Genomic DNA, 26,303 nt, shown 5'->3' with positions numbered 1-26,303 from the left:
ACTAATCTAGTTATAAAACTAATAAAGGTTTAAAGAAAACATTTTATTCTAATGTTCAACAAACATTTTAATGATATTTGACAAAAAAAACGTTATTTGAACATTAGATTAAAATGTTTTCTTTAAACCTTTATCACATTTGAGCAACGTTAGCTGTCTTTTAGCAGTTTATTTACGTTTTAGACGTGAAATCATGTCACTCAACGCTTAGAAGTATATTGTCAATAAAATCTGCTAAATTTTGTCTGTTTCTGTGTTGTTTAATAACACTGTGTGCAAGCCCCGCCCCCACCCCCCCGTAATATATACACTCAGCTGTTTCATGCCAAAATAAAAGCCAAATATACTTACATTTTAAATATAAATTAAAAATAATTAATTTTACTTTAAGTATCATAATCATAATACATTTTTTATTACAGATATACTCTAAATATACTCTGACTTTTCTGTACGTTTGTCAGTATAACCCAAGTATTCTTTAACCCAACTACATTACGAACAAGTACATAAAAATAAAGTATACTGGTCAATTTCTTATTTAAATAAAGATACTAATAGCACACTTGAAAAAACTTGCAGGAATATTTGATGACATTCAGCCAGAAGAATATTAGAAATGTATCACACTAGGGATCCCATTTCCACACTCCACAGGCATTTAACCCTTCTTCCGAACACTTGGAAGTGCGCTTGGTAAACACAGACTCGTGTGGTTACTCAAGAGAATCTTGTTTCATTTTGTGTATTTTTTTAACGGCTCTGTGTGCACAGCCGACTCACATCTCCCGTCCTAATGAGTGCACCTTCAAGTAGCTGAATTCAATAATTACAAGGGTGTCAACAAACTCTCCTACACAACTGTCATATTAATTTAATAGTACCTACTGGACAAATTACAACAGTCCCTGAATAATACGCCTCAGTAAGGTTAATAGCTCAGTAAGTCTCAGGTTCAAAGGGTTAGGGTAATACATCAACGCAAAATGCTAACATGGCTATCAAGGGATAAACTCTGCTGGCAGTGAGTTAGCATGATCTCATTTCATGCTATCTGATCTCTATAAGCTTTCATTGGCTATTAGCACTGTTTGCAGTTCTGGGTGAAATATCCTTTAAGGCCTCTTGGCAGAGGAGACTCCTGGCGCTAATAAATTAAGTGACGGAGCGATGGATGGGGGAAGACTTGTCTCAACGCATCCTCGCTCCTCCGTTTATTGGCCGGCTGAGAGATGGCTGCTCTGGGATGAGGTCCCAGACTCAAACCTGTAGCTAATGTAAATGTGTCTGTTAAAAGCCCAAGCGACTGAAATGGGCCAGAGAGTGCTTGGAGGGTGCTTTCAAAATATAAATGTGTAAAATCATTAACAGTTGTTACCACTACAGAAGCTGTCTCCCACCATTTTGTGGAGAGATGTGACGTACTGTGGAGGAATCTGAAGCAGATACACATGATCATAAGTTCACAAGTATCAATGCTAAGTGTTGGCTAGAAAAGTGTACAGCCTTCATGGAGTTCCATCCAGCACTTTTGGGATAACGCGGAGTGGCATTTGTGATCCACAACTAATGATCTGGTATCAGTACCTGTATTCACTAATGTTCTTGTGGTTGAATGTCATGAAACTGTTCTTGATCCAACATCTACTCAAGACTTCCCAGAGGAGTACAGGCTTCCACTGCAGCAAAAGAGTGTAAAATCCTTACTAATGGCACTTTTCCACTGCATGGCATCTACACTTCTCAGCTCTGCTTGGCTCTACTCGCTGTTTTGTACCTTATACCTGGTTCATTTTCCACTACCACAGCCTCCTCCCGAAATGTAGGCAGTGCCATCGCAAAACACCATCTCCAACAGGAACCATGGGCTTTGGGTTCAATAAATATGGTGGCGTCAACATTACGCCCTGTTTACACATCATGTATTTGCGTGTTGTTGTTGTTTGGGACTGAACACAGCTCCGTCGTCTGTTCAGACAGATCAGCAGAGTTTTTTACGTTCTTGTTACAGCATCCAGCTCTCACTGGATTCTTTCATCAGCCACCGTTCCAAGGGGCGTTAGAACCACTTCAAAAGACCACGGCATAATTTTACAAGCTGCCGGCGTAAGTCGGATAAAAACAAATGTGATCACTGCTGTAGCTGGAGATTTTACAAATGGTGAGTTTGTGCTGGATATCTGCCTGCATTATGATTTACAAGTCTCTCAGCCAATCAGAGCTCTGCAGAGTTAAAGGCTAAGCAGCAGCTCTATGAAAGTGTCAAACAAATAAATACAGTGGAATTTGAGTTCCTAACTTGTGTTTATTGATAGTCAGAAAACATGTTTCTTACTAATTCAAGAAATAAGTTTAAAAAGACCGTTGTCCCCCCCCTGCCCCCCAACGGTTTTCAGAAACTAATAGGCGTCTTGCCTGTGACGTAGATGGTGGACAACAACTCTAGAAGTTGCACTTAATTTAATGCAAAATGACGAAAAGGTGTGTTGTTTTTGGCTGCAATCATTCAATGTACAGTGGGACATCTGTGAACAAATGGCCCAAAGATCCCAAAATATCCAGAAAATGGACTAAATTTGTCAACTTTAAACGGGCACTTTGGAAAGCACCATCCGCTCACTCCGTTATCTGTAGCTCATTTCACTGGCGCTTTTCCAACAATATGGGCATGTAAGGACACCAACGAAAGGTGTTCACGAGCCTCTGTAACATGGAGGTAAACAGGGTAAGGACACTTACTTCGCCTGTTTTAGTTGGTGTTAGTTAACGTTAGCTTGACTTGCTAAACTCGGTGGCTCAGATTATACTCGGCTACGTAGCTGCATTACGGAGGTTTATAGTGTCGGATGAATTCGAGTTCGACTTCGATCACATTTACAAGAATAACGGTACCTCTACATTTGAGTTTAGCTTATTGCTAGGCTATTGTCATGAATAATGTTGGTTATTTAGCTAGATACTGTCATAACAGTCAGTTTAAAATTGAAATTGTCAGTTTTAAAGCAAATTAAGCTGTTATTTTCATTTTAATTCATACTTATATATGTCAGTAACTAAAATAATGTGGAATATTCATTGAGGTCCATTAAGTGGTGCTCAGCCTTTAAGGTTTACACGTCACATTTACACGCCCTAATCAGCTCGCTTAGAACCACGAGTGAGTTCAATAAGGTACTAAAATAGTACAGTCCCAGGTACTACATTTACCTAATGAAAAAGCAGCAACACAGAGTAAGGTAATGTTGTTATCTTGCAGTGGAAAAGTGACATAATACCCTTGATTTCAAAAGAAATACCTGGATGGAAACTTTTGCAAGATATTAAACTTTCATCTTCACAATCCAAAATATTCCACAGCCAGAAATCGCTAAGGAGAGAATAAGAGCGTGATGAACATGGTAGAGGAAAAGAACTGAGGGGATGTAAACATCTGACACAGGCGGGAGGTCAGACTCACTGTCAAAATGAAAAATATCATAATTTAGCTTTAATTCCAGTTGGGAACAGCAGAGTAAATAAGCATGAGGAAATAGAGGCAGGTTAGAGCTGTTGGAGAACTCAGAAGGTGTGAAGACCTGCTGAGGGTGTAGGAAGATCGCTTCTAAAATATTGGCTCTGGAACACAAATATTGAACCTCATTCAACTCAATCCAGCTGTGATATATTCCTCTGAAGAGCTCAGTGTTGCTTTTTAGTTTTTACAATATCATTTTACCCAATAAACATGAGTTAACATTTAGCATAAAGGGGAATTTGAATACAATTCTAAATGATTTCATGTGAAACCCTCCTTTCTCAAGAAACTTACTGAGGCCGATTAGATCACAGTGGTGGTGATAGAAACCAGATTTCTAAAGCACCAAACAACTTTGGGGTTCATCTGGAGTTGTAAATAATCAAAAAACATCTGGAGTTATGGACCTATGAAGAAGAGGGTTAAGTGACAAGAGACACAGGTTCTCCACCCTCTCACTGTGTGTTATATAGATTTGAGTATCACTTTACATTTCCTACCTTCCTCCAAAAATTACATAGCGCAGTTTCTGCAGTGCTGAGGTGGAGTAGCAATGTCAGAGGGCCTGTTCGCCCTATTACAACTCTGTGATGTATCTCGCTGATTTTGAAGCTGTTATTTTAAGGTATAAATACCACCTAGTGTTGCTTTAAAGGAGAATTTAAGAAGATAAACCAAAAAATAATAATAAAAAATACATGATACCCCTAGGCCCCGTCCACAAGGATCAGTTTATTTTTACAAACAAAGATTTCCTCTCTCCATTATTGAAAATATCCCCATTCAGACGAATACGGAAACGGCTGCATCATCTATGCCAGTCCAGTAGGGGGCCATAGTACCTCTTAAACAGAGGCTTCAAAACACCACGAGGCATGAGAGAATCACAGAGGTTTAATCCCAAATCACTCTATACTCCGTATGTAGTGCACTACTAAAGTCATAAATTACTAAATTTAGATAATAATAGTGCTTTATATATATATATATATATATATATATATATATATATATATAAGGCATTGTTTTTATTTATTCATATGTGGGAATCTGAAATCTCGTGCTAGCTGCATGTACACTGTAGTTTTATGACTTCACTATATCGGGAGTGAGGTGGTATTTGCATTTCAGCCGGAGACAGGCGCTGTGTGACGTCAGCGTTTATTAAAAAATGTCCGTTAACTTTCAGAGCGTTTTCAAAAATCCCACCTTAGATAGAGTTTTCGAAAATTTCCGTTGGGCTGGAGGCCAGAACGCCGACAAAAACCTGTTTAAAAATAAACGTATCCGTGTGGACGTGGCCTTAGACTCAAGAGGGTTAATCAGGTTTTAAACGCTCTGTCGTTGAAAGTTATTACAGTAAGCACTGCCTTGTGCCTACAGTTTGTTTGACGATAATTCTGAGATAAGGTTTTTTTGCCTAAAAGGATATTGATTTTAACTCTCTTCATGGTGGAGGAGGCGAAAGAAATGGGCTTCCATTTTACTATCATCATCATTACACTTTAAAAGTGAATAGTCGGGTCTGTGCTGGTTTTAAATGGTAAACAAAATGGTTCTATTTGTGCCGTAGACAATTTGTGACCCCTTGTTTATATCACCCCCACATCAATCCACTCTGAATGACTTTGTTTACCTATTATTGACCAAATTATGGTTATTGAACTAAATAATAAAGTACAGTGTCAGAGTCACCCCATCCCTGCTCATTTCTGCATGTGTTTATATGTATACAGAGGCACTCACCGCTTCAGGGTCATAGTTCTGGGTTCTGTAGGGCAGAGGGGCATCACAGTCGGGGATATAATGCAGACAGTAATCAGCTGCAGCCTGGGGGTCGTCCACAATCAGGAGCTGCTGGATATCGCCCTGTCACACAAAAACACCCACAAAATTAGCTGATACATTGTACTAGCACATGAGGAAAGATATGGAGAGGAAAAAAAGAACAATAGACGTGTGTATCCCCCGTCCACGGTGTGTACAGAGCTGTAATTATCAGCTAATGTAGAAACCACATAAGTCAGTTTAGAGAGCTTAGGCACATTCAAAGGCTGAGGGCTTTTAAAGGGAGATGCAGGTTGCAACATGAAAAGCTTGAGGATGATGAATTAATTGCTCAGTGTGTTGGCTGCCGACACAACACACACTTACGCACACACACACTCTTCTCCCAGGGTCCTAAAGGAGCTGGGCAGTGTGTATACATCACAAAAACACTCAAAAGCTGCCTCTTCACCTCCATAATCCGACCTCCATGCTGCTCTGGCCCGGTCCCAGAGGATTCTCGCTCACACACTTTCCCACCCAGGCATTGTCTCAGCTCTGAACACAGCCTCAGAGCCGTATTGTGGGATCTGACACAAAGCCTGTCGAGCTGTTGTCGTAGTCACTCAGTGCAATTCTGATGAAATCAGAGGTAAAAAAATAGGCTCAATATGTCTTTAAACAAAGAAAAGTTTAAAACAAAAATCAAGATTGTGGTGGTTCTGGAGCCTCCCTGGGATCATTGGAGACAAGGCAGGACCACACACTGGCCAAGGCACCGCTCCATCACGAGGCATCTCACACTCACCCAGTCACCAGCATGGGTTTTTCAACTGTGGGAAGAAACCCGAGCACCTGGAGGAAACCAAAACAGACACAGGGAGAACACACCACACCCCTCACAGTCTGTGACCCAAGGCTAGGGTTGAACCCACAACCCCAGGGCCCTGCAGCTGTGGCAGTGACGCTAGCTGCAGTGTCGTAACACACTACGTTGTAGACTTACACTCCTGCTGGTAAACATGCTTCACGGCCCTTAGGGCTCACCCTCTCATCACCTGGAGGAGTAAAGGAGGGGCAGCCATGCCCTGTGGGTAAGAGAAGGGTGCTCAGTTGGACCCCCGGGAGCAGCAGGAAGACTGGGGGTGGGGGAAATAAAGGAAAAGCACTTTCCCTCTCCCCCTCTCTCAACAGTCACGGCTGAGGTGACCTTGAGCAAGGCACCTTACCATCCACTGCGCTGCAGTCGCCTTGGCCATCTGCCCAGCGTTCAGGAAGTGTGTGTATGTGCTCACTGACCTTAGTGTGTTTGTGTCACAATAATAAAGGCTTACAAGGGTGTGTGTGTGTGTGTTCTAGATATTCATCACATTGCAGGAACCAAATTCTGTTTATACACTCATACTCACATTACATACATTGTGGGGACTTGTTTACCTGAAGAACAAGAATCATGTCCCATAACCATCAAAAAAAAAAATTTTGAGGATTGCTATGTGTTTTAAGGTAAAAAATTGCAGAGGTTGTACATTGCAGTGTGTACACACCCTGAACACTCAAAGCCTGCTAAACAAGTCAGATTCTGATATATCTGCCCCATTCATTCATTCATTCATTTATTCATTCATTCATTTTCTGTAACCCCTCATCCAGTTCAGGGTTGCGGAATCACTGGAGGGGGCGCCAGTCCTTACTAGTGCAACACACACTCATACATTCACTCACACCTACAGACACTTTTGAGTCGCCAATCCACCTACCAACGTGTGTTTTTGGACCGTGGGAGGAAACCGGGGCACCCGGAGGAAACCCACACAGACACAGGGAGAACACACCAAACTGCTCACAGACAGTCACCTGGAGGAAACCCACGCAGTCAGAGGGAAAACACCACACTCCTCACAGACAGTCACCCGGAGGAAACCCACGCAGTCACAGGAAGAACACACCACACTCCGCACAGACAGTCACCCGGAGGAAACCCACGCAGACACAGGGAGAACACACCACACTCCTCACAGATCCTCCAGGTCCCTGTGACATTACCGTGCCGCCCTATGCCACAATTAATAATTTGTGCTGTTGTTCAAAGCAGTCATCAAGTTGTAAACAGGTTTTAACCTACACTTACGTGTCAGGTTTAGCGGTCCAGGAAACTCTCTGACTAATCACATGCATTTCTGCATATCACACGAGGCTACTCAGCCAATGAGATCTGTGCATTATGATGAGCGCTGTTACACACACAGAGTAGGACTGGGGCAAATTAAAATAGTCCAAAGGATGTGGCAAAAGCTCTTTGGGACACTTAGTTACATAAAATCTCTGGTTCCAATCACCGCACTATAAAGAAATCCAAGTGTACGTTACTCTACAACGTATTGTTTCACTTGGGATAGCTGTATTCACATCTCAACAATCGAATTAGACTGACATTACGAGAATCCCAATTTAGATGATCACAATAAGCGTGAACAATTGTGATCAGATCGTTATATAATAGCTGTGACCCAGTCCCCATTCCCACAGCCCCCTGACACCTGACTGGACTGAGTAATGACTCTGCCCCCACACCCCTCTCCGCTGGGTCACACTGATCTGCGGTGACCGCCACCAGAGGAGAATTACAAACGACCGCTTCTGTCACTAAACAGGGACGAGTCCCGTGTGAGATCAAAGGCAGCTTTCAGTGGTGGACCAGCTTAGCGTCTGGCTCAGCGACAGGAGCGCAGCACATGAGAGGAGCTCCGAAACTACTGTACTAACCAATGAGGTCTCTGCTATCAGCATGTCTACAGCACTGCTTCTGCCAAAAAATCCCATTTACACACTGTACACAACATCAAGTCAGTCCAGACCCGGAGCTACAGGCACTGCCGCTATGATGCTAATGTGGCTAACAAGAAATGGAAGCGCATGGCCGCTATTTAGCATAGTGAATCATAAATCACGCAATACACACTCTATCTGAAATTCTGCCTGGACTCTGGCCACCACAACCCTTTACAACACAGCTGACCAAAACTAATCACCCAATTAGCAGCTGACCTCGCTCGCTAATGTCCTCCAAGCTGAATTCCATCAAATTAGAAAACAGAAATGCCCCCCCACATCTAGTCCAAGGCCTTTCCCAGAACTGTAGATGCTGTTACTGTGGCAAAGGTGGATAAAGTCCCTATTAACACCCTCCATTTTAGAAATTAAGGGCACGAGCCCATCAGCAAGTGTTCCCAAACTTTTGACTTTTGTCCCTAAGTGTAAGGCGCTACATGAGGGGGCAGGCATGGCTTGGGAACATGATGTCACCAGTTTGATCACTGACACTAATAGGAAAAACGGGTGTTGGCATGGGTGTGGGGGTAGTAACAAAACAGCACTGTCTCCTCCCTCAACATCCACGTTGGAGGTGCCCTTTAACTGCTCTCTGTGCAATGAGGTGGCCCTGATTGTGTTTGTTCATTGCCTTTATGCCCCTAGAGAGTGTGTGTGTGTGTGTGTGTTCATACTGAGTAAAATGACCAATCTGGAACACAACAGAAAAGCACATGCAGAAGCACCATAAGGTCATTCCAAGAAATAAACAATGTGATGGTAGACGTTGCCCCCTATTGGCCAGAAGCCAGAATGTCTGAGCTACTTCCAGCCGGGCTGCTTCTGCTCCACAACAAATCTCCTTCAGTGAGAGAACATTCCCCCGTTTTCTCACTCAGGAGCTCTGTCATCACACAACAAGTGCCGCAGCTCTGAGTCATCACACATTAGTCTGCCCACCTCTCACTGGGCCGTGCCTCAGGGGTCTCACTTCAGCATTACCCACAGTCCATCCACAGCACTTACTCACCTCTGCAGACTCACAGCCGTGTGAAAAAAAAAAAACAACTGAGAATAACAAACAGGAAATAACACTGAGGACAAAGGGACATCATTTCTGCACAGACCACAGTGTGTATATTCTTTTTTTATTCCCATGTCCAGTTTATACAGCCATGCATTCATTCATTCATTCATCTGGGTGAAGCCTAGGCATCAGTATCACACACTCACCCAGTCACTCACCCACATGGATAATTTCACACAGCCAGTCCACCCACCAATGTGGTTTTGTCCTGCGTAATGAAACATAAGCACTCGGAGGACACCCACACAGACACTGGGAGAACACACTCCTCACAGACATTTAGAAGTGGAGACCACCCTACCCTCAGTGCTATGTTCCCCACTTTACCGCATGTGTTCAAACACCAGGGCATAACACCAGGACGTTTCATGCACACACACACACACACACACACACACACACACACACACACACACACAGAGGACACAAAACTACACTCAGCTGGATCTTATCGGAGCAGCCAACATTCCAAAACACACAAACAGCTCGGAGACTCAGAGACTTGGGCATTTCATTGAGCCTGGAACACACAGTCTCCTTTTTCATATTCACAAGCAATCTGGAAATAATACAGGCATTAGCCCAGAGCCCAGTCCCCATGCTCACTGACCGCTCTCCCACGCTGAGGAAATGGACCAAAACTCCAGCCCCCCAGATGCCCTCCGGTCCCAGAGCCTGGGAAACATCCCAGGAACGGACTGTCCGTCCACTTGCCTCCCAAGATACCAGCCTCACCCCTGAGCGGACCGGTCCAGATGCATTTAAAGCTGGGGGCGGGTGATGTGCTGAAAGTGATATGACAATATAATCAAGATAAGCCTTTGGGAGCATATGGTGGCCATCAGACTGTCAGTAAGAGCCCTAAAGCAACACACAATGTTAAGCGTACGTCAGCAATGTTATTAAAAACAGCAAGATGAGGGGTTCTGCTGAGCGATGCGAATGTAAATAAATGGTCAGGTTGCTCATAGAGTATTAAATATCAGTGGCCTCTACAGCTCAGCAGAGGAGTAGTAGACATGAGCCTCTTTCACACATGAGCTGTGTGAACATCTAGAGAATCTCCAGAGTATCAGTATTTGTTCTCCGCATTTAGCCCAATCCGTGCAGTGAAACACACATTTACCCACACACTAGTGAACACTATGGGGCAGTGAGCACTAGCCCTAGCCAAGCTGCCACAGAGCAGTTGAGGGTTAGGTGCCTTGCTCAAGGGCACTTCTGTCATGACCTGTCGGCTCTGGAGATTGAACCTTCCGGCTACAAGCCCAGTTCCCTAACCTCCAGTCACACAGCTCCAGGGAGGTTGTGGGTTTGAGTCCCGCTCCGGGTGACTGTCTGTGAGGAGTTTGGTGTGTTCTCCCTGTGTCTGCGTGGGTTCCCTCCACGTGACTGTCTGTGAGGAGTGTGGTGTGTTCTCCCTGTGTCTGTGTGGGTTTCCTCCGGGTGACTGTCTGTGAGGAGTGTGGTGTGTTCTCCCTGTGTCTGCGTGGGTTTCCTCCGGGTGACTGTCTGTGAGGAGTTTGGTGTGTTCTCCCTGTGTCTGCGTGGGTGCCCTCCAGGTGACTGTCTGTGAGGAGTGTGGTGTGTTCTCCCTGTGTCTGTGTGGGTTTCCTCCAGGTGACTGTCTGTGAGGAGTGTGGTGTGTTCTCCCTGTGTCTGCGTGGGTTTCCTCCGGGTGACTGTCTGTGAGGAGTATGGTGTGTTCTCCCTGTGTCTGCGTGGGTTTCCTCCGGGTGACTGTCTGTGAGGAGTGTGGTGTGTTCTCCCTGTGTCTGCGTGGGTTTCCTCCGGGTGACTGTCTGTGAGGAGTGTGGTGTGTTCTCCCTGTGTCTGCGTGGGTTTCCTCCGGGTGACTGTCTGTGAGAAGTGTGGTTTGTTCTCCCTGTGTCTGTGTGGGTTTCCTCCGGGTGACTGTCTGTGAGGAGTGTGGTGTGTTCTCCCTGTGTCTGCATGGGTTTCCTCCAGGTGACTGTCTGTGAGGAGTGTGGTGTGTTCTCCCTGTGTCTGCGTGGGTTTCCTCCAGGTGACTGTCTGTGAGGAGTGTGGTGTGTTCTCCCTGTGTCTGCGTGGGTTTCCTCCGGGTGACTGTCTGTGAGGATTGTGGTGTGTTCTGCCTGTGTCTGCATGGGTTTCCTCCAGGTGACTGTCTGTGAGGAGTGTGGTGTTCTCCCTGTGTCTGCGTGGGTTTCCTCCGGGTGACTGTCTCTGAGGAGTGTGGTGTGTTCTCCCTGTGTCTGTGTGGGTTTCCTCCGGGTGACCGTCTGTGAGGAGTGTGGTGTGTTCTCCCTGTGTCCATGTGGGTTTCCTCCGGGTGCTCCGGTTTCCTCCCACGCTCCAAATACACATGTTGGTAGGTGAATTGATGACTCAAAAGTGTCTGTTGGTGTGAGTGAGTGAGTGAATGTGTGTGTGTGTGTGTTGCCCTGTGAAAGACTGGCGCCCCCTCCAGGGTGTATTCCTGCCTTGCGCCCAATGATTCCAGGTAGGCTCTGGACCCACCGCGACCCTGAACTAGATAAGGGTTACAGATAATAAATGAAAGAATGAATGAATGAACACGAAAAGGGCTTTAGTGGTATGCTCACAGTTGGCATCCGTGTGTGAAGCAGTCCATATGCAAAGACCCTCCAAGACCAGGGCCAGGTTTACATCCCAGAAAAGTGCCTTCCCTCAAGCTGTTGATGCTAATAACACAATGTACAGTACTGCATCCTAGGTCTCGTCACAGGAGTGTGAGAAGAACTCAGTGGGAAGTGAGTGGATGGCGTGGAGGCTTGAACACAACAGTGTGGTTACTGAGGAGAATTATCTGAGTCATCATTTGTTCCAGACAGTTGCTCTGTAGGAAGAGTCTGCATGGTGGAGCCTGGTTTTTAAGAGCGGTGGAGATTCTTAATCATCACCCGGGCGGAGGTGTGGTGGGAGCAGCTGGCAGATGGGTGTCTAGGGCTGCTGGGATTGTTCTGGAAAGGAGTGGAGCTCTTATATACGTGTGTGTGTGTGTGGTACAGATAGGTTAAATAAGGTGAAAGATGAGGCTCTGTGTTTAGGGCAACAACAGCTAAGTTTGGGGGGGTGGTGAGTTTTGCAAGGCTTGCAAGTCTAAGCCACAGAGTGGGATGTGTGGAGGATGATTAAGTTATTGCAAAGAGTAAAAAATTGAAAGAGCTGAGTGTGGATGTCCAGGAACATCTGGTTTTGCTGCTGATGAAGGAGGAGGTTTGCCTGAAGCATGAGGCCTTCACCCAACAGTGCATCCAAAACTGTCCATAGGTGTTAGAATGTGAGTGCCTCCCTGACAAGGACTGGTGCCCCCTGCAGGGTGTGTTCCTGCCTTGTGCCCTTTGATTCCGGGTAGACTCTGGACCCACCGCGACCCTGAACTGAATAAGCGCTTACAGACAATGAATGAATGAATGGATAATGTTTAGAGTTCAGGTTTTTGATTCTTTTCAAAAACATCTAGCATCTACGAAGAGGCTGCATTTTCGCAGACGATGTGCGCAGACGGTGTGACCAATGAGTTCTCCCTGTATCTCCTGCCCAGCGGCTTGGGGTTTTATCGGTCAGTGTGCTCCTATTGTCAGTCCCAAGTCGGGCGGAAAGTGATGGATGGATCAGGAAGGTCATCCTCCATAACACCTGTGCCATTTTAACTGAGCGGACCCTCTGACCCCTCGTGGAGGCAGCCGCAACCGCAACAACACCACAATCTGAAACTCCAGCGTTGTGTTTCCACGATGAACATTAGATCTAACGCAAAACCACTTTGTAAATGTTACATTAACTACCACTGGATGTTGTTCTTCTCGATTTGTTAAAAGCAGGACCCAGTCTTCGAGTGAAATATCTCTTCAGGACACAAAACTGACAACAGCGCCTTTCTGAAGGTTAAAACATGCACTGCTAATGGGGCCAGAAGGTCGGCCTGATGTCCTGGGGGAGAGGGAATAGAGACAGGGCGCTAACCAAACACACACACACACACACACACACACACACACACACACACACACACACACTCGCTGCAGATGCAGACACAACCCCTACGGACCAGATGACTGATGGGATTTGGGCTCACTTTCCCATTTCTGTTTAACCTTTCAATGAGCTGCACAAGCAACGACAAGCGCTCCGAGTCACGCAGGTCAACACTGAGCTAGCGCAGCCTTAAACTATGCTAATACATGGATGAAGATTAGGTTTCAGCTCACACACCATTGCTGCATTCGCTTCCGTGTCTGCATCATAACGTTCTGAAAAGTACTGGATGAAAAAGCTATTGTTATCGTCATTACTATCATCATTATTATTGTTATTATTATTATTATCCCTTCAATTACATTTGCTTATGATTCCCTGAATATCAGTGATGTAATCAGAAGCATTAGCATGTGTAAGTATGCTTGTTACTGCCTGTACTATAATAATAATAATAATAATAATAATAACCGGTTTATGTACAGGTCTGATATCTGTCAGATAAGTATAGTACATCGACACTTAATATATCAAACAGGGCAATAATGTCAGATAAATAATCTCATCGTACATTTAAACTTTCACGTATGTTCACGAGTTTATTTTTTCGTATAGTTTTATAAATCTGTGGTGAATGAGCTCTTACTAAGCGACTCCTAGCACAGCTCTAACCAACACCCATTTTAAGCCCCAAATTATAGTCTTAATATAACAATTAGAAAAGGGCTTTGACAAAGTCCAGGCTCCTCAAAAATCTGACCTTTGACCTTGCCCAAAATGGACAACAAAGGCAGAAAAGTTCTCTCACACAAGCGCGAGTTGCCGTAGGGATAAACACTGAGGGACAGCTCTTCTGAAGCCTTCGGCTTTTTCAAATTCCAGCCGTGAACGCGAGGTCTGAAACATTTCAAGACACTTTCTGTTACGACGTCTTTGTGTTTCAGTGCTTCTTCTAAAAGCTGTGGCGAGGGAGACCTCTGCTCACTGATGTCATGGGCTTTTAAAGTGGGAGTCCACTGATTTTTCCAAATGTCAGCGTTGTTGAACTGTCGATGTGTAAAGTCTTTCAGAGTAGTTTAGTGGAGGGCTCCACAGAATATCACAACAGCACTGTCATGGCAGTGTAGTCAGGCGAAATCAAACAAATCATGCTTCATCTTTTGTTTGGTTGTTTGTTTTGTTTTTTTATTGTTGTTGTTTGTTTCTTAGGGCGGCACGGTGGCGCAGCAGGTAGTGTCGCAGTCACACAGCTCCAGGGGCCTGTAGGATGTGGGTTCGATTCCCGCTCTGGGTGACTGTCTGTGAGGAGTTGGTGTGTTCTCCCTGTGTCTGCGTGGGTTTCCTCCAGGTGACTGTCTGTGAGGAGTTGGTGTGTTCTCCCTGTGTCTGCGTGGGTTTCCTCCGGGTGACTGTCTGTGAGGAGTGTGGTGTGTTCTCCCTGTGTCTGCGTGGGTTTCCTCCGGGTGACTGTCTGTGAGGAGTTGGTGTGTTCTCCCTGTGTCCGCGTGGGTTTCCTCCGAGTGACTGTCTGTGAGGAGTTGGTGTGTTCTCCCTGTGTCTGCGTGGGTTTCCTCCGGGTGACTGTCTGTGAGGAGTGTGGTGTGTTCTCCCTGTGTCCGCGTGGGTTTCCTCCGGGTGACTGTCTGTGAGGAGTGTGGTGTGTTCTCCCTGTGTCCGCGTGGGTTTCCTCCGGGTGCTCTGGTTTCCTCCCACAGTCCAAAAACACACGTTGGTAGGTGGATTGGCGACTCAAAAGTGTCCGTAGGTGTGAGTGTGTGAGTGACTGTGTGTGTGTCTGTGTTGCCCTGTGAAGGACTGGTGCCCCCTCCAGGGTGTATTCCTGCCTTGCGCCCAATGATTCCAGGTAGGCTCTGGACCCACTGCGACCCTAAATTGGATAAGCGCTTACAGATAATGAATGAATGAATGAATGAATGTTTCTTTTTTTATTTCCTGCTTAATCCAAAATTAAGATTGGGCTAATTTTGATAGAAATGTCAGTTTGATACTGCATTTTTACTCCCATTTAAGTGCACTTCAATACACAGTTTGTTGCTAGTTAGTGACCTACAAACTCAGGCCTTTAGCCTGGACTGATAGAGGAGTATTATATGAAGACAGTGGTGGAGCAGTGAGGGGCACTCCCTAATCTCCCACTCACTGCGGAAGAGCAGTCCCAGTTCTCCTTCCTTTTGTGTGTGATTTTGTTGGAAGTGATTACACTCAACATCTTCAGAGAAAAAACTGACATTTCAGGTTTTCATTTAATTTCTTTTTATTTGTAAAAAGTGAGAGAGAGAGAGAAACTTAACATCTTTCTTACCACCAAATTCCTTTATAATGCTTCTAATAGGAACCAGGGTTTTAAACGTGGTCATCTACTTTATCTACTACTTTAAAGAACCACTGTCCCGTCCAATTTAATGGTAGTGCTACATTTGGGAAAGAATTCTTTGGCCTTAAATCTCCCTGCTTTTACCCTTCCTCCGTAAATTGATTTTTAAAAATACACTCGGACCAAAACCATATCTCAAAACGGTTATAAAACCATGTCTCAGGTAGCGGTGATGGACGGCCGCTCGGCGCAGGGTGTGTTCTCTTGCACTCAAAGATTCTGGGCTCCAGACCCACCACGACCCTAAACAGGATGAAGGACTTACAGAAAAACAGTGAATGAATGAAGATCTCAGACAACAGAGAAGGTTTATCCGTAATTACTTCATGAAAGGGAGCTTTAAAGGCATTGAACTCTTCAAACGTTGGGTTCTCGTCACCACCCGTTTCTGTAGTTTCTCTACAACAGAGCCTTTCACATCATCACCACTCTGAATGACTTTATTTACATATTATGTTAACAGTTTCATTTATTTGGAAATTTGGAAACGGTGGGATTCCTCTTCGACACATTCCCGTGTAATCCATGACAACAAGCCTGAACAGCACCTACAGCCAGCGACCTTCAGAGAGAATATAAACACTCAAACCTCCCAGCGAAGGGCTGAAAGATTGAGTTCTAACAGAGCGAGCTGATGATCTCTCAACCTCTAAACATTTACTTCTGTATGTTTTCTCAATCGTAATGTTTTCTCATATACAAGTTATGAGACTGTGTGTGGAAGCCAACTCTAGATTCTCCTTCAATGGCACTCCCCCTCATTGGCTTACATCACACAGCTGTATGTAGTTAAATACCTACCAATAACAACAATTCTGTGCGGCATAAAATCACACACACGCTTCTCAAAGGTTCAGAGAACAGAACTCGCTATAACCAAAAAGGTCAGTTGTCAACTGAAAGCAAAGAATAGTACGAAGCATGATGCTGTCCAGGTGCATGTCAAGATAATGAAGCTCCAGAAAGAGCACAGAACTCTGCATCATTTACACATTTATTACACTGTATCATGTGACCATCTATCACTGAAAGCAGTGGATAAACCATGACTCTGTCTTGAATCTATCCATTTATCTGTGCCTCGGGCACCGTCCTGGTTAAAGCAGCAGTAAGCCGCCCAGATAACTGCCCCAGAAAACAGATGGAGCATTTTCCTGTTTGTATATTCTTCCAGTTCTCTTTTCTGTTCTGTTTCCCACGTTCCTTGAAAGCAAATTGTGCCACAACAACTCTCGAACCAAGCATCAACTGCAAATCAAACCCAGACTCCACACTAGCACTGCTTTCATTACCTCAAACACCTCCTCGTCCAGCAGTCGCGTCCCGAACACAGTGACACCATCTGCGCTGACCACAGGGCCTTCCCCACGCAGCAGCTCCAGAGTCTGGACCTTCTTACAGTCCAGATACAGTGTCACGGACTTGCCCTCCACACTGTATGCTATCCTGTGCCACCTGGAGAAAGAGAGGAGGACAAGGTTATCCAGGGAAACCCAGGACAAATCTCTGAAAATAGATGCATATGAACCGTCTGGTGATGTTTATATAGTGACCAGTCACTGCTTAGTGTTTCTAAAAGAATGTGAGTGGATACACTCCTTCTAATAAGGTATCGCTTCCATTTTAAAGGGGACATATTACGAAAAAACCCATTGTTCACATTGGCACATTCGTTTGGGGATCTGGAGCCCACCAACGCACATACTGTGAAACAAGACCACCCAGTCGGTTGTTTGTCTGGGCAGAAAACATGAGATAATTCAAGCCGCTCTGGTTCTGACGTCAAGTGCAGCGGTTTCAGAATTGACACGCCCCCTCGTCTAAGTCTATCCAATCAAGAACACAAGAAAACAAGAACAGAAATGAAGGAGAACCCAGAGAAAACGGCTAAACACCAGAGCTTCTGCTCTTCACAGCTGTGCACTCATGTCTGGGGTGAACAGCGAGTGACTCGTTATCATTTAAAAGAACAGGTGCTGAAACCAGGGCGGCACGGTGGCGCAGCAGGTAGATGTCACAGTCATACAGCTCCAGGGACCTGGTGGTTGTGGGTTCGATTCCCGCTCCGACTGACTGTCTGTGAGGAGTGTGGTGTGTTCTCTCTATGTCTGAGTGGGTTTGAGTGGGTTTCCTCCGGGTGACTGCCTGTGAGGTGTGTGGTGTGTTCTCCCTGCGTCTGCGTGGGTTTCCTCCGGGTGACTGTCTGCGAGGAGTGTGGTGTGTTCTCCCTGTGTCTGCGTGGGTTTCCTCCGGGTGACTGTCTGTGAGGAGTGTGGTGTGTTCTCCCTGTGTCTGCGTGGGTTTCCTCCGGGTGACTGCCTGTGAGGTGTGTGGTGTGTTCTCCCTGCGTCTGCGTGGGTTTTCTCCGGGTGATTGTCTGTGAGGAGTGTGGTGTGTTCTCCCTGTGTCTGCGTGGGTTTCCTCCGGGTGACTGTCTGTGAGGAGTGTGGTGTGTTCTCCCTGTGTCTGCGTGGGTTTCCTCCGGTTTCCTCCCACGCTCTAAAAAACCCCGTTGGTAGCTGGATTGGCGACTCAAAAGTGTCCTTAGGTGTGAGTGAATGTGTGTGTTGCCCTGTGAAGAGGTAGCAGGTAGATGTCGCAGTCATACAGCTCCAGGGACCTGGTGGTTGTGGGTTCGATTCCCGCTCCGACTGACTGTCTGTGAGGAGCTTGGTGTGTTCTCTCTATGTCTGAGTGGGTTTGAGTGGGTTTCCTCCGGGTGACTGCCTGTGAGGTGTGTGGTGTGTTCTCCCTGCGTCTGCGTGGGTTTCCTCCGGGTGACTGTCTGCGAGGAGTGTGGTGTGTTCTCCCTGTGTCTGCGTGGGTTTCCTCCGGGTGACTGTCTGTGAGGAGTGTGGTGTGTTCTCCCTGTGTCTGCGTGGGTTTCCTCCGGGTGACTGCCTGTGAGGTGTGTGGTGTGTTCTCCCTGCGTCTGCGTGGGTTTTCTCCGGGTGATTGTCTGTGAGGAGTGTGGTGTGTTCTCCCTGTGTCTGCGTGGGTTTCCTCCGGGTGACTGTCTGTGGTGTGGTGTGGTGTGGTGTGGTGTGTTCTCCCTGTGTCTGCATGGGTTTCCTCCGGGTGACTGTCTGTGAGGAGTGTGGTGTGTTCTCCCTGTGTCTGCGTGGGTTTCCTCCGGGTGACTGCCTGTGAGGTGTGTGGTGTGTTCTCCCTGCGTCTGCGTGGGTTTTCTCCGGGTGATTGTCTGTGAGGAGTGTGGTGTGTTCTCCCTGTGTCTGCGTGGGTTTCCTCCGGGTGACTGTCTGTGAGGAGTGTGGGTTTCCTCCGGGTGACTGCCTGTGAGGTGTTCTCCCTGTGTCTGCGTGGGTTTTCTCCGGGTGATTGTCTGTGAGGAGTGTGGTGTGTTCTCCCTGTGTCTGCGTGGGTTTCCTCCGGGTGACTGTCTGTGAGGAGTGTGGTGTGTTCTCCCTGTGTCTGCGTGGGTTTCCTCCGGTTTCCTCCCACGCTCTAAAAAACCCCGTTGGTAGCTGGATTGGCGACTCAAAAGTGTCCTTAGGTGTGAGTGAATGTGTGTGTTGCCCTGTGAAGAACTGGCGCCCCCTCCAGGGTGTATTCCTGACTTGCGCCCAATGATTCCAGGTAGGCTCTGGACCCACCGCGACCCTGAACTGGATAACCGTTCTGAACAGGGGGAGGCACTGGAAGAAAACTGCTCTGAGGCTTGGGTTATTTTGAACGAAGCAGGTCACAGATGTTCACTTGTGGAAAAGGGGGAGAGTATGCCCCCTATGGTCCATCCACTGTGGATTCAGATGTTAAAGTATAGTCTAAGAGTCTAAGGCTGCTATACTCAGTGCCAAGTTTTCAGTTTCAACATCAATACCTGACCCTCGGAACAAAAACCCTTGGAAATGAACGCGCATGTATCCACAAACCTGTATCCACACAGTGTCTCTGTATTTATCTGTGTCATTCAGCCCTCGCTCAGAGCTCTGTTCTGTCAGTGAGGCTCAGTTCCTTGCCAAACCCTCTAAGGGTGACTTACGGATGACTGCAGTATGAACCAATACGGTGGTTTCCGAGACTGCAGAATGTTTTTAGACTCATTTCTGCGGAATTCACGCCGTGTGACACAACCTGCAACAAAGCTGCTATTAGATGTGATTGCTGTTTAGATGTGTGAGAAAAAATCAAATACACATTATTCCCCTGTCCTCGCAGGCTCCAGACACTGTGTTTATATTCTGCTTCATATAAAGAGGGGTCCATGTGCTCCCCTTGGACGATGGGAAGCAGCTCGAGGAGTGGTCTATGTACAATATCCACGGTTTATTTACAAAAACTAAACCCAGAATATTGCTCTTGAGGTCTGTGAAGCAGCCAGTATTGTCTCGAGTATAAATGCCACTGGATGGTAACAATGACAAGAGCTCTTACTGAATGTGGACTGAAGGAAACATCTCTGCATCAATTAAATCAGTTTAGAGTTATGAAATGATCCAATTTAGTCTTGGATTCAGCCTTGGATACACTACATGACTCTGAGCAGATTGTAAACAGACTGCGTATCTCACACTATTGTTTTTTTGCTGCACTATTGTGTGGAAAAAGTCGGTCCCACATTACATGAGTGGGGATAACACACTAGACAACCCCAAACCCCCGAACCAAAAACCCACTGCGGTTAGGGTTTGTGTTTTTGTGTAGATCCACAAAGAGATCTTGGGGTCATGGACAGGAAGATAGCGTCAGTGCATTCTCTACACAACTGGAGATATTTCAAATAACTTGAACATACGTTCCACCTTAAATGGCTCAGAAACATTAGCGTTAGCCGTAGTGCGCTCCACAGTTCCGCATCATTTAAGGTGGAATGGAAAGTTGAAATAAAATTTGGATAAAGGCTGTAACGGCATGTACTGTGGCCTACTGTGTTGTTTCTCTTACAGGTATTACTGTTATTTGGGGACATGTGCATCTAGCACTACGTAATGTCTTGGTTTCCGTAGTTTCCTGTGCTCTGTTTTCATTGGCTGTTGATGGGACTTGTTTAGACTTGCGCTGGTAAAGAGTTTACACAATGCCGTCTAAAACACACCCAGGAGGGGGAAAAAAAACGGAATCCCTCACACACTATTCCCACTACTACCCTCTATTCAAACTCAGCACTCACTTTCCATCCGCCAGGTTGATCTTCTTGAAGATGGGGTAGAGGTCAGGGGTGGGCTGACCCTTGTGGTCTTCGTAGAGAAAGACGGGTGATCTGCCCAGCTCCAGGCCCAGCTGCTGGACGCCGTGCTCATCGTACAGAGACAGCAAAAAGAACTGCGTGTTCTTTTTCGCCCTCACTGTGGTCATCAAGGAGAAATCCTCTGGGAAAACAGAGTCTGGAAAGACAGGGATCACAGACACAAGATTCCAATCATCACTCAGTCACCAGCCCACAGAAAGCACAGTCACAGAGGGCCGCCGGCGCACACACTGCATCTGTTTACACTGGGAAGATGCATGAACTCATTCAGCACCAGAGAAGGACTGTAAATCATAGGAGGCTAATTTAATTTCAAGCAGCAGTTTGGCAAAAATATAATTTACACAATTTCCTTCTTTTTAAATTCCGTGGAATAAATCAGCAGAGGCTTGTTTGATGTCTGAAGTGCTTCTTTAGTTTTACACTGGAAAGGAGAGGCCAATGTTGCTGATAAACAAGGCCAGCTTTTACCCCACCTAACTGCAGCCTACACGAGCAGGGTTATCTAAGATTACTTAAAGGAACGCTAGGTAGCATTTTACCTTCAAATTACTGTCATTGTGAAGCTTAACTGACCCGTGAAAGGGAGAATAGGACCTATGTCATTGTGACTCCAGACTCAGCACTGCAGAAACTGCACTATGTAACTTCTGGACTCTATTTTAAATTATGTAATCAGATAAAATGTGTAAATCTGACGTCTTTAAAGATAAAAAAACATTAGCTAAGACACTGTGAGACACCCGCAATCATAATACCTGGGAAGAGCTGTTTGGTGGGAGCACTGAGCTGAATCTTCTTGTCTATTCTGAAGGCCATATCCACTTCCTCTTTGTCCTTCCTGTGGGTGCAAAGCCCCGCCTCCATGGACACGCCCTCCATGCGCTCAGACAGCTCCAGAGAGTGCAGGACGTCGATCAGATTGGCTGGAGAAAGCAGAGCAGACAGGAGCAATGTTAGAACTTGGCGAAGGCTAGCAAACATGACCCTCATATTCCCCTTTTCAAAGAATACATCTGCAATTCATCTGGGTTTTGCAAAGCCAAGACATTGTTTGTCCAGCAGCTGTGAGTTATGAGCAATACTTTCTATCTCAGATATCCACTGTAGATGATTCCTAGATGATCCTTGTGTCTTAAGCGTTTCCTTAAACATTCATCAACTTTGCATGCACAAGGAAAATATATCAACAAGCACTGGAAATCCCTGCGGTGTCAACAAGTGGCTAGGACTCTTAGCCTAGCCTTGGATCTGTAGAATAATTCATACAACCAAGCTATTATTAGTGATTTCAGACATGGGCTGTCAGACGATATTGCAATGAAAACACCACTTCCTGTTCATTTCCGTACAGTGCTGTGAAACTGAATAGCACTCTTCAACAATAGGTAGAGCGTTATTCAATTTCACAGCACTGTACTGAAATTAACAAGGAATGGTGGTTTCCTACCCTCCTCCAAAAGTTCCATAGTGCACTTTCTGCAGTGTTGAGCCCAGCGTAGCAATAACAGAGGCTCTACTCTCCATATTACAGGTCAATAAAGCATCACAATGATGTCGAAGCTGTCAATTTTACCTGCACATGAAAGAAAATGGTGCCCTTTAGAGCAACCAAACATGAGCATGAGGTCGAAATACCCAATGCCAAGTCTCAACTGTATGTATTAATGGCTGTGAAGCAATAGAACTGCATTTTCTGGATTGATGCATTACCATCTGAGAGTAGAACTAATCATCTGACATCAGTCCATGCAGCAGAACACAATCAGGTCCTCACAGCAATGTTTGGACACCCAGTTTAGTCAACGTTTGGTCATATAGTGTTCATCATTGTATTTCTCCACTCCTACCTGCACATGCACATGCCTCCCATTCCCTGGAAGCTCAAAGGCGCGCCTGCGTTACAGTCAGGCTGCAGGTGGCTAGCCGCGGCTATCATTATGGGATCTAGTTAGGGCACAGTCTCGCCTGATGATAGTTAAGCCACACCTGACACCTGTCTAGGCTTCTTTTCAATCAGGGACCCGTCTGCTGGTCCCCCCCCCCCCCCCCCCCCCACCAACCCCCACCCCCGGCATTCCCTCCCACTTCTGTTTACTCTTGTGGAAAGCCCATTCTTGAGGAAACACTTTTACGAGGTCTGTGCAGCTCTGTTTGCATTGGGACCACCACTCACTCAAGACACAGCTATGGGATCTTGTCGGAGCTTAAATAAATCATCCAGTGCACTTAGGACACGGCAAGACTGAAGTCTGATATTGGAATTTAACGGTTTAAACATCAGTTTTAGCTTAATATCAGTTTTAGATTGGGTAATTATGACATCACAAAAGACCAGGTATGTAAATGAGATGTCTGACCAATCACATACAAGTGGGGATTTTAATGATCTCTGTAACCAAGCTTAGACCATTGTTGATGTTTAGATGGAATAACATCTAAGAGTCCCTAAAGGGAGATGTATGCACACTTCTGGACGTCCTTGGCTACATGGTCAGGGTTTAAGGTCCACATCTGGTCATCAATTAAATTAAAAAAACTTCCTTAATTCCTTAAAAGTGGCTTAACTTTAACTCGACACCTATGACTTCATTTGGTAATCACAGATCTACAAATATACAATTAGTCTCTAATAACCTCTATCTCCACCAACCTCTCTGTTACCCTCTGCAGCTCAAAAGCCCCGCCCACAAGTTCACAGCATTGGTTCCCTAGGTTTATGACATAAGAAACCCACACTGTCTGAATCTGCATCTTGAAGACTCTGCTAGGTAAGATTGGGTATTGTTGCAGAGTGTAATTCACTTTTACAACACTATCCTGATATCAAGTGGGAGGGCGAGGGAGTTAGGGTGTTCTCCTACCCTCCTCCAAAACATACACAGTGCAGTTTCTGCAGTGCCTAGCCCAGAGTAGCAATGACTGAACCTCTGTTCTTCTTGTTACAGCTCAGTGAAGCATCCCAATCATTTTTAAGCTGTAATTTTAAGGTAAAAATACTACCTAGTGTTGCTTTAACAAGAGTTTGCATGGATTAAAGTTTAAGAGCAAATTGCAAGAAAAAAAGGATTTGTAATTTGAACATTTAACCAAAGATAGTTTCAGGGCTATCAGTGCGCATGATATAAGTCGAGCTAAGTCCATTTAATGGCCTGCTTTCTTGTAAACATTTGGTTACTCAATTTTTCATCCAAAAATGAAAAGCAGGCTTTTTAAACTGTAATTTAATCATGATTGATTATCTCCACTGGGTATTGTCTTGCAGGTTTTGGCATTTTAAGCATTTTACGATGCCCCCACTTTCCCTTCCACCAGTGTTCCCGTCCCCCCCTCCTTAATTAAACATGTGGGAAGAGTTTGCCCATGCCAGGCCATTGCTGGCTGGCAAAACACTGCTGGATTTTTATGGCATTATTTATTTGCCTAGCAGATGCCTTTTATTCAGGGCCTGAGCGCAGAGCGACGCAAGGCATGGCAACAGACTAAATAGCTGTAGATGGGAGGGAGGAAAACCAGGCATCAGCACAATGGAAAACATCAGGTATTGATTTAAAAGGTGCTTCACACGGGGCTCGACTTTGATACGATGTAATAAACGATGCCTGTAAACACAAGAATCGCAGGCTCCTTCAAAACTGAGCGATCGACTTCACACACACACACACACACATGCGCATATGCTAACACTCCCGCACTCGCCCTGCAGAGCCCAGGTTTATGATCGCTGTTTTAATTTGCATCAATCTGGCTGAGAACGTTTGACAATTGTGTAAATCAAATCGTCTATTGCAAGTAAATTGTGGATGGGGGGTTAAGTACAGAAACACTGCCAGGCTTGCTTTCTTTCCCTGAGGTTTATTTCTCGCAGATAAACACACACACACACACACACACACACGCACACACACACACACACAGATTGCTAATTCCATGAAAACCTGTACTTTCACACTACAAACAAATTGTTTTTCTGTAATAAGTATTTAAAGCAACACTAGGCAAATTTTAGTATTTTTGCTCTTGGGCTCCCTCTAGAGTTGCAGAGGGTAATTCACTTTTACACCACTGTCCTGGCAGCAGGTAGTGTCGCAGTCACACAGCTCCAGGGACCTGGAGGTTGTGGGTTCGATTCCCGCTCCGGGTGACTGTCTGTGAGGAGTGTGGTGTGTTCTCCCTGTGTCTGCGTGGGTTTCCTCCGGGTGACTGTCTGTGAGGAGTGTGGTATGTTCTCCCTGTGTCCGCTCCAGTTTCATCCCACAGTCCAAAAATACATGTTGGTAGGATGATTGGTGACTCAAAAGTGACCGTAGGTATGAGTGTGTGTGTGTGTGTGTGTTGCCCTGTGAAGGACTGGCGCCCCCTCCAGGGTGTATTCCCGCCTTGCGCCCAATGATTCCAGGTAGGCTCTGGACCCACCGTGACCCTGAACTGGATAAACGGTTACAGACAATGAATGGACCACTGTCCTATAATCAAGGGGGATGAGGAAGTGAATGTGTGTGGTTTCCTACCCTCCTCCAAAAGTTACACAGTACAGTTTCTAAAGTGTTGAGGCCAGAGTAGCAACAACAGAGGTTCTATTCTCCCTGTTACACGTCAGTAGAGAATCACAGTGATATTGAAGCTGTAAATGTAAGGTGAAAATTCTACCTAGTGTTTCTTTAAGTTTTATGATTCGCACATTACATGACTGATGAGGGGTGGCACGGTGGTGCAGAAGGTAGTGTCACAGTCACACAGCTCCAGGGACCTGGAGGTTGTGGGTTCAATCCTACCCAGGGTGACTGTCTGTGAGGAGCTTGGTGTGTTCTCCCCTTGTCTGCATGGGTTTCCTCCAGGTGCTCTGATTTCTTCCCGTGGTCCCAAAACTAATGAGTGACACTGTTTTGCAAGATCTGTCACCGGGAGGAACCGTGGCATCCTGTTAGACCTTAGTCAGTTGTTTGTGAGGCATTGGTGATCACTCTGTGAGATCTTGGATTGAGTCTTTCAGAGGTTCACATGCAGAGACTGAGCCAAACTGGGGAAAAAGTCATATATTGTAAACCTAGCATAAGTAAAGGGTTAGTGCTGAACAATTTGGGGAAATTAATTAAATACAGTATTTCATATAAATATCGCAGCCGTGATTTAAACGGTGACTGTATTCGGCCAAAACCAACAAGTTCGGGGCGATTGATTTTTCTAGATGGAAGTATTCATTACAGAGTGTACCCTGTCCAAGAGTCCATTCTACACAATATCCATTTCAAAATCTCCACTTTAAAATCAAGACATAGTCAAAAAGAATGGAGAATCTGGTGAAAAAAATAAGGGTTTCTCAAGGTCACAGCATTGGAGTTGAGCTCGATTCCCGAAATATGCCTGTAATGCCTTTCTGGGATTGACTCCCACCCTTTTAAATCACTATTTAAATATTTGTCAGTTTTGATTACAGAAGGAGAATACACACACACACACACACACACACACACAAAGGCCAGCAGTTCAGTGAAACTGAGAATTTGTGCTTTAACCGGACACTAGAGTTACAAAC

General features: G+C 45.6%; 1 protein-coding gene across 1 annotated transcript in view; it reads right to left on the bottom strand.

Annotated features, from left to right (window-relative positions):
* col5a3a (collagen, type V, alpha 3a) overlaps positions 1 to 26,303 on the bottom strand; it is a 112,625-nt gene that overhangs the window by 73,030 nt on the left and 13,292 nt on the right. The window contains exons 2-5 of the mRNA XM_066673875.1: positions 21,526 to 21,693; positions 20,690 to 20,903; positions 16,851 to 17,013; positions 5,261 to 5,383 (exon numbers count right to left, since the gene is read on the bottom strand). Of these exons, the coding sequence (XP_066529972.1) occupies positions 5,261 to 5,383; positions 16,851 to 17,013; positions 20,690 to 20,903; positions 21,526 to 21,693 (668 nt within the window). The remainder of the gene's footprint in view (positions 1 to 5,260; positions 5,384 to 16,850; positions 17,014 to 20,689; positions 20,904 to 21,525; positions 21,694 to 26,303) is intronic.

Source organism: Hoplias malabaricus, chromosome 6 (assembly GCF_029633855.1).
Source record: "Hoplias malabaricus isolate fHopMal1 chromosome 6, fHopMal1.hap1, whole genome shotgun sequence".
NCBI lineage: Eukaryota > Metazoa > Chordata > Actinopteri > Characiformes > Erythrinidae > Hoplias > Hoplias malabaricus.
Note: the sequence above shows the minus strand (reverse complement) of the source record. Positions and strands in the feature narration are given on the sequence as shown.